This window comes from Chaetodon auriga, chromosome 3 (assembly GCF_051107435.1).
Source record: "Chaetodon auriga isolate fChaAug3 chromosome 3, fChaAug3.hap1, whole genome shotgun sequence".
Classification (NCBI taxonomy): domain Eukaryota; kingdom Metazoa; phylum Chordata; class Actinopteri; order Chaetodontiformes; family Chaetodontidae; genus Chaetodon; species Chaetodon auriga.
The window spans coordinates 10743826-10758475 of NC_135076.1; the positions used below are offsets into that span (position 1 = coordinate 10743826).

Consider the following 14650-nt stretch of genomic DNA (forward strand, 5'->3'; position numbering starts at 1 on the left):
CAACACATGATTCTTCTAATTGTTGTTCAGGCTGCCATTAAGGTACCTAACAGGAAATACTGTGTATCCAGCTGCATTGACTGACATGTAATTTTTGTAAAAAAAAATAACAGTTAAGCTTAACGGACCAGTTGGTAACTTTTGTCCATATTCTGTAAATGAACAATTATATAATCATTACTGTGCACCACTGACTTAGATTAAAGCATTTTGTGCAATTCCCAACTGAAAATAAAGGCCTGTTTTACAGACATAAACAAACATTACAGTCATCATCTCATCTTTGCAGAAACTGCTTTTCTGTCGAAAATGATCAAGACCAACATGAAATGGGCATTTAAATCTTCATATTTATTTATTTAGAAGTAGTTCTCTGGTTTGTAACATATACAGTAAGCCCATTGTACAAGGAATACTTCAGAGAGGTACATGTTTTTACATTTGACTCTGTCATGTACATACACTTCCATTATCAGATGGGTTTTCAAACAGGGGAGACACTGCCCTTGTTGCTTATGCCAGTGTCAAATCTGCTTCATATTTTCCCCACAAATGTCAAAGGTAGTATTAAAGGGCACATGACACAGTCCACATCCTTGTCAAATCACACATGTATTACACCACCCAACCTATCAAAGATAAGCTGGATAATCACATCATCAGGGAACAGCATAATTTCCAATCGACCAAATTCCCCTCCAACAGAATTACTGGAATATTTGTCCATGCATACATAAGTATACTATATATGGTAAAAAATATAGCATTTGGAATAAATACTTAATATAATTTTTAGAGCAAACTGTCAGACAATACTTGTTATATATTTTTCACAATACCGTATGTACATATATCTGGAACAGGAACAGATAAAACTCTATACTTAACCATATGTGAAACAGATCTGATTTCATTTCTTTGGTGTTGAGCCAGTTATGAAACCTTATTACACCTGGGTCACACTGGATTAAACATATGGATGCAATTTACTTTAAGACTTAGTACACAGGCACGGAAGACCAGATATACCAGATAGCATTTCACACTGCACAGATCGGATCACCCTTCAGCTGTCTGAAGCGTGGGGAGCTACGCAGACTCTAATTTTCGTCCCTTACTATGCAGACAACCGATGATGATCAGATGTGCCGCTCAGAGCTAGAATTCAGAGCTTCTGATCCAGCCTCATCGTTGAGAAAATCTGTGCTACTTTGTGACTCAGCAAATGATGATCTGATTACTAAGCCACTGTTGAAAAATTCTCATTGGTGCCGAATAAATGCAGCCACTGTATATACTATATAATCAAGATACTTAAATATAATAGGTCTAATCTTCATTTCAATCTATATAGTCCCATATTAGCACCCACATTAATAAAGTGTCTGGAATGAGAGAGTACTGGTGCAGGATCAGTGGTCAGATCACACTGCAGCTCTCCAAACTGTGGCAATATAGATTAACCATGACTAAAGCAAGCCAACAAATCTGGAATCCACCTTTCTAGAAGGACGAATAAGAACTGAGACGTCTGATTTGCCAGTAAGAAACAAATATCTAGCTACAGTGCAGGCTGGAACGTCATAGACCACAAACATGGCAGTTGTTAAAATGAGTGGTATTCCCCTTTAAATTCCACCTACAGTAACCCCAGCAAACCCCAGTTACCATTTTAAGAGGCGCTGCACCAAATTTCCATATATAGGTTAGTTTGTGTCCTCTGGAGGAGCTTTCTTTACAACAGAAAGTCTGCATTAGAAATATGGAATCTGAGAGACGTGGATGTTTACCAGGCAAAATGATGCCACTGGTTGCATTATGGGAATTGGAGTATCCAGTGTTTTTGGAGCTTGACTTATACTGAGGACTAAAAGTCTGGATTTACCATTTCTTTCAATATCTATGGAGGGTTCTCCTACTTTATGGAGGTCCAATACTAAATCACTGGAGTGCCCCTTTAAAGCCTAAAGGTTTTTGTACAGCAGCCATGATCCCTCTGCAGGACGGTGAACATACTCCTCCAGATGCCTGTTTACAGGTGAAATGCCTGATCCCTTTGTCTCCTGTAAACTGGTAACTGCTGATTTCTGCTGGGGCCACTGAAGGGGAGCTGTTAGGCTGTAAACATTTTTTTAGACCAGTACTCCTGTTTTAAGAAACTTTAGGAATATGGGTGTAGGTTTGCGGAGAACAGAAGACAAAGACCACACTCTCTGAAACACACCTCTGCTCTGAAATGTAGGATCTGATTAAGGCTCGACCAAAGGACTTCTCCCTACCTAGTTTCTGATTGAAAAGGTAGTATTTCATTGATATTGCTTCTTTTAGGCCATAAACAACCCTCTGCTTTCAGTCTTGTCAGCTCATCATCTTGAAATATGAACGCCTCGAGGCAGGAACAAAGTGAATTAGTGTTAGTAACTTAAAGACAGGCAGGTCCAACCTTGATAATCAAGATGTTCTAGTAATTAAATATCCAGACTCATTCCTATGTGTGCCATAGCCACTGACAATCAATATCTCTGTTAGTCTCACGATCCATGCCGGTATAGTTAGCTACAGTTTTTTTTTCTTGGAATGTATCACAGCCAGCCTGACATTCATTGTGCATTTTGTAGCAGCTGCATACATGATTCAATCGGAGACGAGCAGGCGAACAAGACATACATTATATCTGAACTGAGAGAACGATGAAGAAAGAGAGAGACGTCCATCATGAGAACACACAGTATTACAACATACTGTTGTTTAGTACTACAAGACAGCCAGTAGGGGGAGTAACTGTGTGTTGGCATGCAGCACCTTCTGAACAGTACAATCTTCTTATCAGAAGACTTTTGACTTTCTTGAAAATGATTATATTGTGGTTATAAAAATCATTTGTTTTGTGTCCAACAGAAACATTTCAGCTCCAACTAATCCATTTTTCATTCACAGATGATGATCACCCATGTCCTGTATGTGAAAACATCATTACTATGGCAAGAAATAACACATTAAATGATATATATATATATATATCCAATGAATGATGGTAAATTGACTGGAAGTTCTTCTTTAACTCAATTTTCTAATTCGCACTTTTGGAGATATATAGTTTCTTCTGGGCATTGATGTTAGAGATGACTACTTACTGTACACAAACACAATAAAAAAAGTGCAGTAAAAAATACAGTTTCTGTGTTTGTATATGATTATAATCTGTTAGAACAACATTCTACATATACTATGTTCTCATTAATGGCTTATGTCCAAATATGAAAAGAATGATGTCAATGTCAGAAAAGAAAAAATAGAAATCATGTCATATTTAATATTGTAAATTTGAAAGGTAGATCATGTGCTTAGTATTCAGCTGGACGAGCTAGTTGATGAGAAGAAGCAGCAGTTCGTCAGAGTATCTTCATCCTCTTGCCAGTTTGTCCATCCCTGATCCCTCCTGATATCCTGACCCTGTCCCCCAATTAAATTCCTGTCAATCACATTTGTCACGACGGCAATGTCTTATCATCAGTCTGAGCGGCGCCCTTTGTTTTCTGTCCAGTGGTTGATGCAGCATATCCATAAACACCCAGAGGGCATGGTGGCAGAGACATGGAAGAAAAATGTGGGTGTACATTGCTGGACACTCCAGTCTCAGAGGTTTATTTGTATTTCCACGGTAAACAGAACATGTCCACTTTTTCCAGTGCTCATAGAGAGTCTTCTATGTGTCACCATGTCCTTAATTTGACCTTTTCCCTCTTTGTTGGTGGGCAGAGGGTCTTGGAAATTGAAGGGTTGGGGGTCAGCTAGCTGGAGTGATTTGAAGAAGTAAACAGGGTCGGCCTGGCTCAGAGGAGGTCTGTGGTAGACGAGGGCTCAGAAGCTCGGGTCTCAGCGTGGGCCTTGAGAAGGTCAACTATGTCTTGGTGGGAGGCTCCCTCTGCCACCGACTGCGCTGTCTGTCCATTCTGGGGAAAAGCAGAGAGAAAATGTCACAGCTTCACATCAAAGGTGTTGCAGTGACTGTTCTTATCCTGACAGTGGCAGCGTTGTGTTGCTCACTCTCCAGCCAGACCTTACAGTGCAGAAGTACAGGCTGCACCTGCCCTCAGACAGGCAATACTATGAGCAGAGCTGAGCTCAGCACGTGAAAATAAGTCTGAACATTTTGCCTTTCTTGAAATGCGAAATGCTAGTTGAGACTGTGATTTGTCATTTAATGATTTGATCTGAATCAATTATTGGATTATCATTTCCCAAATTACACATCAAAATGTGCAACAAAGATTAGAATAATATCCACAGATAAGCGTTTTTTGCTGCAGAGGAAGCCTGTTATAAGACAGGGTTAAATAATACGTCTGGGGAGGTTTTGATGGGAAAGATAAACGGGGAAAACGTTCCAAGGCATACAAGACATAAACATCAGTAAGAAATGTTTGACACTTTAATATCAGAACATTTTAAATCCTTTCTCCGGCAACAGTATGAACAGTGCAGCATAAAACAAAACAACACCAATATAAATCAGAAAATATGTTATTTATGGACGCAAGGCAATATAAGACAACACAGCAACAAAGACATTTTGTTGTGCCTGCACTAGCTGATTTATTCTTTCTTATAGTGTATAAGATAAACAGCCACTTTTAATATTATGCATAAGCTTCATCTGTCTCTTGCTCAATCTTAAACTTGGATGGATGATTTTGGTGTCACTGCTCTTACTCATACTTGGACACTGGTGGAACAGAAACTGTGAAAAACAACTTTGTGGTTCTGTTGTAGATGTTTGCCTGTAGATTCATCAATACTTGTGATGCTGTCAGGTTTATTTTGCTGTACAAATCAACAGCTCAGATATTTGTAGCTGTCTCTCATAACACCCAGCATACTCATTACTTACGGACAAATCAGTCTCATTCTCGTCCATATTTGCATCCTTGTGAATAACATTCCTCCTGTTAGTCCACTGGAAGCCCATCTCCATACAGTTTGAGAAAGGTTTGAGACATCAATTAAGACATAGCTGTAAATGTTCCCAGCTGACTGAACCGGCAGTGCTCTATACTGCTGCTTGTACCTTGCATCATTCTCACAGCATGTCTTGGCGTCTTCTATCTACTCCTCTAATCAAAGGCTAGATATTAGATATTACAGCAAACTAAAACAGACAAGGCTGCATACTGAGAGAGACCTGTTGTCTCATGGGAGCACAGATGACTCAGAACAGTGTGACACACTCTGTGTTACACTTTATGTAAATTTCCCAAATCTGTTAAACAAACTGCTCTACTTACTTGCACATAATTCAAAATTGCTTGCCAGAGCTGCTTATTTACTCGGTTTAGAGATAATGTTTGTCCCTGACTACCATTAATACAGAGCATGCTCATGCATTGTCAGGGAGTCACGCAGCAAATGATCTCCCAGAGGCACATGGTTAAGCTATGGCACCATCAGAGGATACGTCTGCACAGATTCATCTCGGTCATCAACGTGGTGCAGTAAAATCCAGGCTAGACAATCTACTGAAGTGCTGTTCTGCTGACTTGTCATGATTTAGGCTAATTGTTGAGAACACATGAAGTGAGGCGTCCTCTGACGTCTCATCGCCTCGAGGGCTGGGCAGGACAATGTGTTGTAGAAATGTGCGAATAATGCTAAAGCAGTGTTGGCAGTGATGATTGAAGTGATGACACTTGCATCCTTTCAGAGCTCAAATGAAACCCCACAGCTGGATGCAAGTGTGGAGGAGCAGAGGTAGTGTTGTGACCATGTTTACAGCAGTATTTACAGGATTGTTTGCAAGGGGTAAGAGGGCGGGCAGAGCAAAGCATCAGGCCTGATGTGGTCTTTCTCTGACTGGGCACCTCAGACTGCAGAGGGGAATCATCAGTCTAGAGAGGGCAGCAGTTACTGGGCAGCTAACGTTGACTGCGGGGGCAGCCTAATATCTAGCGACATATTCAACGTGTGAGCCAGGCGCTAGGAGCCGTGTGACCATTCACATAGCCCCAGCAGCTAATAACTAGCTGTTGAAATGAAGCAGTGATCCCTAGCTTAAGAATTAACCCTTAGGGAAGAGTCACCAACGTCCAAATTAAGCCAAAGACAGCAGAGGCTGGAGGACTCAGGCTTTTGCCTCGGGCTTCCCCTCAGTGCGGATCAGAGTCTCTCTTGCCACTTGCTCCATGTATAAATTAGCTACTGTGGGGGTTAGAGGTGAACCCATTCCGAATCCATGTCTTTGCCGACAGAGAAAATCTCTTTTTTCTCCATATTTTATATATATAGTGTTTCAGCACAGGCCTGTCAGTGAGCAGATTTGGTTTGCATTCTGTTATTTATACAACACTGTGATATATTTCAAATCTGGCAACACATGGAGGCAACAGTTCACCCATGAGGCTGTGTGCTTAAAGGTGTAATATGTAGCCTCAGAACTGGCCATCTGTCAAAGGTCATTCCAAACAAATAGGGGGCATCATATCTTCAGAGTAACCACTAACTGCTGCTCACTGTGCTCTGTGGCTATAGCTACTACCTAGTTAGCTCAGTTAGCCGTGCAGCTACTGGTGCATGGACAAGCTGTATAAGATCTTGAAGAGCCCTATACGCCACAATTTGTCACCTTTAATAACTTGTATACCACTTTGGATGACAGGTGAATGTGTGAGCTTTTACAACACTCCAGCAGACGGTGTCGTGTCGACTTCACAGTGTAACAGCATACCTTATCTCTGAGGCTGAGGTCACAGCGACCTGTTTCCAGCAGCAGACGAACAATGTGCGTGTGTCCATGTTCGCTGGCACACATCAGGGCTGTGGAGCCCTCGCGGTCCTGGGCATTTACATCTGTACCGCAGCTCAGGAGCAGCTTCACCATGGCAAGGCGTCCGTGGCTCACTGCAAGCATGAGCGCCGTCTGGCCCGCCTACAGAAGGAGAAACACAGAGAATTAGAATTAAAGAGTGAGAGGGCAGATATGAAGGGGAGATAAAGAGATAGAGAGAGATACAGGGTTTAGGGAGGAAAAGAGGGATAGAGGAAAAACTCTATGTCTATATAGACTATATGTCTGTAAGTCCCAAAGTTCTGCATGAAAATAAGTGTTCATTTGTATTAATGATTCAAGAATATGCAAACAGCACATTTACGGGTTCCCATGACTTTAGTATGCTTTCCTAGACTAATGTGCTGTTCCTTCCCATGTATACATCTTACTTGGTTTGCACTAAAGATGGCACAGATAACACAGCAAGGCCTTTGAGACAGTAAATTCAGGGGAAGCATTGTTCCAGTGCAGGCATATATATTACCTGTCTGGAGCATGCATTGACATCGCCCAGTTGCAGCAGTTGTTGTGCCACCTCCAGATCATCAGGGCTCTCGGCAGCCGTCAGTGCAGCGAGCATCACTGGAGTATAGCCTGCCTTGTTCACATTGTCCGTCTCACACAGACCTGAACACACAAACACGATGTTTGACTCAGGCTAAGACAGCTTTTTGTGCATTTATCTATCCACTAACTTTGGTTAAAATTGTAATTCTGCATTTACGCATTCAGCTGCGTGTGTGTCTGCATCTCACCAGTATCCAGCAGCAGTTTGACCACAGGGAAGTTTGAATGCGACACACTGTAGTGGAGGGCCATGTTCCCATTGCCGTCTGTCAAGTTCACTACATATGGCAGGAGAGTGGGCGTGGTCAAGCCCACTTGTCGCAGGTATAATCTGACAGTATCGGCCTGTGAGTCTTTCTGACTGGAGACCCTGAACCACTCCTGGTAGAGCACCACTAACACCTGACGCTGAGGAGAGAGGAGGGAGAGAAAAGATAACAATGAAAAAGCCGCCTCTATTCTCTGAGCATGTTTTTTTACTGTTTGGGCTGTTGAGCAGCTTGCATTTTCAGCCTGAGGAACGGCAACGTAAACCACATTGCTCCACATTATTCTACTCATTGAAGCCAAAGAGCTCGAATAGAACATCAACAAAGAACCTGCAGCATTTTCCCTGAACAGAAGATGTTTTTTATCACAGTCTCAGAAACTGAATTTGGAAAGTGAAGAATCATTTTTCCAGCGTTAGAAAGGAGACAGACGCACTACAAAAGCCTATAGCTGATGCAGTGTGGAGGACAGATCGACAGCCATGAGCATTAACTTTGCAGTCAATCATTTTACACAGCTGGGAAGAATTAAAACAACAGTCAAAGTCAAGTCTTACCATTTCTTTATCTGGGGATGAAACCTCTTCCATGCGGTCTTTCACATAGAGGCAAGCATCTATGAAACTCTTGTCAACTTTCTCCCTGGAGACAAAGACCAGACAACACAATAACAACAAAATTCAAGCAGACCATCCGGAAGCAAAAAAAGAAAAAGACAGATCCAAGTTTAACCCAGCACACTCCACATCTGCTTTCCACGTTGTTGCCTTTACTGCTCTTTTCAGGTTTAATGTGGAAATACCATCAGGTCTGCGCAACATAAGGCCAAGACCTTGGTAAATTCCGAGTGGGGTGAAAACAAAAGATAAAAGATGCCTTGCAGGCCTCTACAGTGACAAAACACACATACATGTACAAGCACACACACATAAGAATGATCAGACAAGTGCTGAGTGATGACTTAATACAAGCCCTGTCTACTCTCAGGAGCCCCATCTACTGTCTGGCCCTGGGGGCCCTCAGCTCCTGTCACATACCTGGGAGAGACAAGTAATCAGTCAGCGACAGTAAGGATCGCATTGCTGGTTATTTGCTTTCTGTCCCAGACCCCCGACACTTTAAGGAATGAAGGGTGTTTCTATTAGAACGAGAGCGGCTTATATTGAAGTGTGTACGAGTGAGTTTGGTGTGCTTGTGTGAAGCTTATCGTACATTAAAGTGTGTAACAGTGTTAGTGGGTATGCGTGTGTGTGTGTGTGTGTGTATGTGTGTGTGTGTGCGTGAGGCCCACTGTATATTGAAGTGTCATTCAGCACCTGTCTCAGACAAAGTGTGGCGGCTGTGGCTGGACACAAAACAAAGCACTCACTTGTGCTTTCCCGACATCACGCTGTCATCTCTATGGATGTATTGTACGTGATGCGGCAGGATTGTGCTTTAATTATATTCCATTAACTGTGTTTATATTGTTTCACTTCATGATATGAGCTACCGTGGGAAGGTCCACCTTGTTTCATTACTGAGTACAGATGTCATGTTTAATTTCTTTCATTCACTGTGATGTCATGGATCAAGGTCAGACCGCTTTGCTAGATGTGTGTTACTGAAGAAGAGAAGATGACTGAGCTTTCTTTTTCCAGCTTGCCTCATGTATTGTTCACTATCAACAATCTCTACCAGCAACAGAAAGCAGTCCCTGCTGACCAATCACCGTCCATTAGAGTTCAGAGCCTACAGCAGCTGTGTGCATGGGCTCCGTAGCTATAACACTCAACTATAAATGAGGCTTTACTGTCTGTCTCACCCTTCAGCCTGTTCCTCCAGGAGCTCCTGACTGCCCTCTGGATCCAGCAGCCCTCTTTCACCCTCCTTCTCTGTGACCACAGCACCTCCTCCCTCAGCTGAGACCTCTGCATCCTTCTGCTGGACCTCTGCTCCCTCCTCGGGCTTCTCCTCCGGCTCCATCTCCTTTTCCTTCTCTACCTCTGGTTCTGAGCTGTCTTCTTCCTCCACCTCCACCTTTGGCTTCTCATCTCCACTGGACTCTTCACTGGATGTCGTCTCATAGCTGGAGGACACACGCAAGTAGACATGCACACTTTCACAATTATATACATATATATATATATATATAAAGCTTTCTGCGTACTCTCGCCTGTGTTGAATGACTACATAGGGGACAGCCTTAACCTCAACAGGAATCCATCTTTAAATTATGCAAGAAAGAAAACGTTATGTGGGCTTTGAAACTGTTTCTTCACTATAAGTAAGCATGTGTACAGAAAGTAAACATGTACAGCGGCAGCCACATCAATGAAACACCTGAGCACGACAGCAGCGAAGTCAACACAGGTCAGGGCTAGATAAATAGAACAGAGCCTCCCCTCTACACCTCGAGCCTGACGTGAAAAAGACGCTTGTCTAATACAACCTTGGCCCACATATCCAAAACATCCTTCACACAGTTAAATATACATGTGAAAATCCACAGGTGTGTTTGCACACTCACATATGCAACCTTGGACAAAACATAACCTTGTTCATTGAGGAAAGGCTGATGATATATTTAGAGCCGTGGTTGTTTCTACTGGTGTGAGAGTGTGTGTGTGTGTGTGTGTGTGTCTGTGAGAGATCATTGAGGGTGTATTATGAAGGAACCTCTGTGAGGCCAATGATCAGATAAGTTTCATGCTGAATGTCACTGATTCATGCTTATTTGTAGACAAAAGCACATGCACACACACTAAGACAGTACACCACAAGAGGCGTTCAGGGGCCGCACGGCATTCTCTGGATTCCAGAGGAGCTCAAGGGAGAGCAAAGATAGGTTAGACCATTCAAAGGGAAGAACTACAGACAGCAGCCCACTTCTCAGTGTGGGCAGGAGCCTAAAGATAGTCAGAGAAAATATTGTTGTCTGACATGTTTGTCTCATTATAAATAGTGTAGAGAGATATTCATTGTCCTGAACAGGAGTTAAACACTAAACAAACAGAGTAGATGTGGACCATCTTAAATAACTTATTAAAGCTATCCCTCTCTCATAAAACACTCTTAGTGTATGCTTATAAAGGAGCAGATTCTGACAATGCTTTGATAATTCAGTATTTGTTCTGGAGAAAGGCTGTGAAGTTTGCAGATCATTCTAAAACAGGGAGGAAGGAACAGACCTCGCCACAGCTCTGTCAAAACATAGCCAAGGCAAGCGAGTCATGAAACAGAGAAGCTCAGGAATGTAAGAACAGGAACACAGGAATAAAACAAATCTGCTAATGGAAGCCATTTCCTCGACATGCAGGAGGTAATACCACTGAGGAAATGGAAATATTGCTTGGAGAAAACAAGAAACTAAAGTACCATCAGATGTGTGCACAGACCTAAAATTACAACTATTTCATTGACTGTTTTGAAGCAAATGACTCAATTACAGTCTCATAAACACAGATAGGACAGACAGGCGGGGTGTCAAACATCACAGACGTCACAAAGCAGCAAAAGGAGAAATGTTGAGCCTTGCTGTCCTGTCTACCTGCAGTAGCCTTTTTTCTGGAGCACTGTTTTAATACAAAACTTATACTGAAGCTCAACGCTGCTCCACCCATTCATCCTGGGGACACAGCGAGTGTGAGCCAACATGTTGGTGAGTTGATGTTTTATCGTTGACTGTGTCCAAACGAATCTGCAGTGTGCTACATAATGTTAGCCAACGTTAGCCTGCCAAGTTACATGATGATTCACGTCAAATGTTGACATGTTATATGGCTTGGGGGTCTTGATGAAGAAAGTTACGGCAAATGCAGAGTTGAAGCTGCAGGCGAGCAGTGGAGGTGGGTCAGGTAGGTAGGAAGGGATTTTTTTCATGGACGAAACTCCTACATATGTAATTTTAATGAACAGAAATGAGTTTTTCAGGGTTTAATCAATGGCTGGAGACGAACTTTAGGATGAAACTTTCTTCCAGTTCTCATCTGAGAAAACTAGGCTTACAAATGTCTCAGCTGCTGGTGAGTTGACAGAGAAGTGAGTCACTCTCAAGTGTTGTGAGCAGCTCTGTAGCTAAAGGTCTGTGCTCATAAAAGTGAAAATTGTGAGGACAAAAGTCTGTCTGCACCCACTTCTCATTCAGGGACAACATCTAGTCCCAACAAGGTTACCCAGTTTTTATTTTAGGACTAGGTTCAGTTTTGGTCTTTCTTAGATGTTTAGGCTGAGGATTACGATTCTACACACAGCAGTTATGGTTAAGGTCAAAGTAAGCATCCAGGGTATTTATATCTGCCAAGTTACTCAGACATTTGTGAAAAGATGCTGAACTGTTGCACCATCTGACTAGCACAAAAGGCATCTACCTGCCTTGAGACACCTTTGTTCTTCCAACCACAACCACCTGCTTACTTAAAATTCATCAGCTCTTACAAAGTCACCCACACTCAATCACACACTGCATCCACATTTGGTAAATGCTGATTAAGCACAACGGCACAAAGCACTGAGGTATCATCAATACTGATAAAAATATGTACACACATCACATAAAGTGCAACACACATCCATATGCACACACATTCGCACCCCTCGTACCAGCAGAAAGGTCAAATTCTGGGCAGCATGTCTTCAAATGAGGCTTGATGACTAACAGTATGAAGCAGATGTGTGAGACACAGCTGGACTTTGTTCACAGTCACTGTGGTCAAACTTTGGTGAACTATGGGAAAGCTGTCATACTCAGGGAACTGCAAAATGCTGCATCCTTAACAAACGGATGGTTCATTGGTTTCTTGAACTTTTTGACATGAATCAACAATAGCACGGGTATAACCCCTAAATCTGTGACTATCATCCATATGTTCATTCTCTTCCTCTAGGATTACTTGGAGTCACCACAGTTTCCTGACTGAAGCCACTTTGCAGAATGTAATTTATTAAACCTGACAAATCTGAAATTTGAAGATCTGTAATCCAAGTTTGTGAAGAATCTCACAATACAATATTCCATTCAGCTATTCTGTAATAATGTTCACAAAGGAGGCCTAAGGGTTGATTTTCCTTTGAGAAATAAAGAAGTATCAAAACATGCATGACAACACAAATAAAGAAACAAAGAAGCTGCAGCCCCTAGAAAGATATTTATCACATACTTGGACGCTGATTAAAAAGAAGATTTTACCCTCCATTCACCCCAACAAACTTCAGGTTTTTCTTGGCTCCCTTGTTCCCCTGCTTGTCAGCAGCACCATTTTTCTTCATAATAGATTTGAGACCTGGTGAAGAGGAGGACAGAGGGAGAGGGAGAAAGAGAGATGAAACAGAAAAGGGAGGGTGGGAAAAAATCATTAGGCCTTTGTGGAATTTGAGTGTGTATGTGCTTGTGTGTTGTTTGTGTGTGTACGCACGCTTGAAATTATTTAGTTGTTTGAAATAGCAATTCTGAGTAATCTATACGCAGCCAAGAGTATATCTACAGAAAATGATGAAGTACTCTATGTCGCTTTTATTTAGTTACTTAAACTCAAGTATAAGTGTTTTACACTAAATAAGCATTTGTTAGTACAGCATCTTTTTAAGTCAATAGGTTTGCATGCTTTTTGTAGGTAAAATTAAGTATTTGCGATTTACAGTGCACGAAGCAAGAAAATTCATATTCTGTATTGCTTCGGCATTTTCTCAATCCTAAACACATAAATCCCTGCGAGAGTGACATATAACATTTGCTTAAGTCAAATTGAATGTTTTATGTTTTAAGCTGGATGAAGGCTTTCTGAAGAAGCAGTGTATTTTTGTCCACCGTGTGTATCCAGAAAAAAACAATAAAAACAAGTGAGTCTATAGTTAAAGTAAGTTATAAGTCTAAAGGCTGAGAAAAAGCAATACATCAAACTGCTATTGGGAGCTTGTGAAAAAACATATGGTTTGCACATGTTGGCTGTATTTCCTTCTGCAAGAGCAACAAGCAAGCTTGTTTCTGTGTGCATTTATGTGTGTGAATATATGTGTATCTCTTAAAACAACATTTGGAGCCTGGATGATACTGAAGAACCTCTGGATGCAATTACGAGTAAGTATAGCTCATCAAATAGAGAAGAATCCCTAGGTTAGCAGAGAAAGAGGGAACTAGAGCCCCAGCTATATACAACATACAAAGATAATAAAACCAGTGTAAATACCACATTGTCAAGAAGAATGACTCTTCTTAATAGGACTGCCTGACAAAAATGTGTTAATGTGAGGTCATTTAAGCATTAAAGGATTAACCAAGTATGACTTGATGACATTTAGACCAACATTTCATTTGAAGAACCAATAAAACTCAACTTGATCAAATCAACTGACTACTGCAGTTTTTTTTTCTTCAAAAACATAGTTCAGGACCACCCAAAGCAGCTCCAGGGTAATATACACAGGTCAAGATTATAGGACTTAATGACAACATACCACCTTGACATTGTCGGGCCTACTTATGTACGTAACTGCCCTTTAATTGATTCTGCATGGCTCCTTTGCTGACTCTCCTTGGCTCTAAGCCCAGTATGGCTGTCTTAGTTGTGCCTGACAGCGGACATGGTGCAGAGGCTCTGTAATGTTTTATGCAAGGACATGAGGATGTGGCTTTGAGCCAAAAACCGCCAGCTGAAAAGCTCCCAGTGACCACCATCCAAGAAGAAGAATGCTTTCAGATCCTTTGAGAACCTCTCAGGAGATAGACAGGGAGAGGGCAGGTTTATCACATATTTGGCATTTGAATACAACCTCTTGCCACCTTCTAATAAATAAAACAATGGTGTAATTTAACCTTCCCTCACTGTGTCAGAGACACTCATTTCACTCATCCATACAAATCTCTAAAGCTCATCCGGAGTCTCTGATGACTGGGATGAGTGAGAGATCTCAAAGCAACAGCAGTGTTTTATGTTTCAATCTGTTGTAGAAGTGAAACACTGATGTAATTTGAGGCTAAAGAGGTCAGGCTGGGAATCTCAGATGTCAAATATGC

General features: G+C 41.7%; 1 protein-coding gene across 2 annotated transcripts in view; it reads right to left on the reverse strand.

The window, feature by feature from the left end:
* Positions 1-332: 332 nt before the first annotated feature.
* The window catches only part of kank4 (KN motif and ankyrin repeat domains 4), a 71420-nt gene continuing 57102 nt past the window's right edge, over positions 333-14650 (reverse strand). For both annotated transcript variants that reach the window (XM_076725420.1, XM_076725410.1), the window contains exons 4-10: positions 12827-12920; positions 9464-9727; positions 8217-8301; positions 7579-7798; positions 7308-7450; positions 6722-6922; positions 333-3953 (exon numbers count right to left, since the gene is read on the reverse strand). In XM_076725420.1, the coding sequence (XP_076581535.1) occupies positions 3834-3953; positions 6722-6922; positions 7308-7450; positions 7579-7798; positions 8217-8301; positions 9464-9727; positions 12827-12920 (1127 nt within the window). In that variant the 3' untranslated portion in view covers positions 333-3833. The remainder of the gene's footprint in view (positions 3954-6721; positions 6923-7307; positions 7451-7578; positions 7799-8216; positions 8302-9463; positions 9728-12826; positions 12921-14650) is intronic.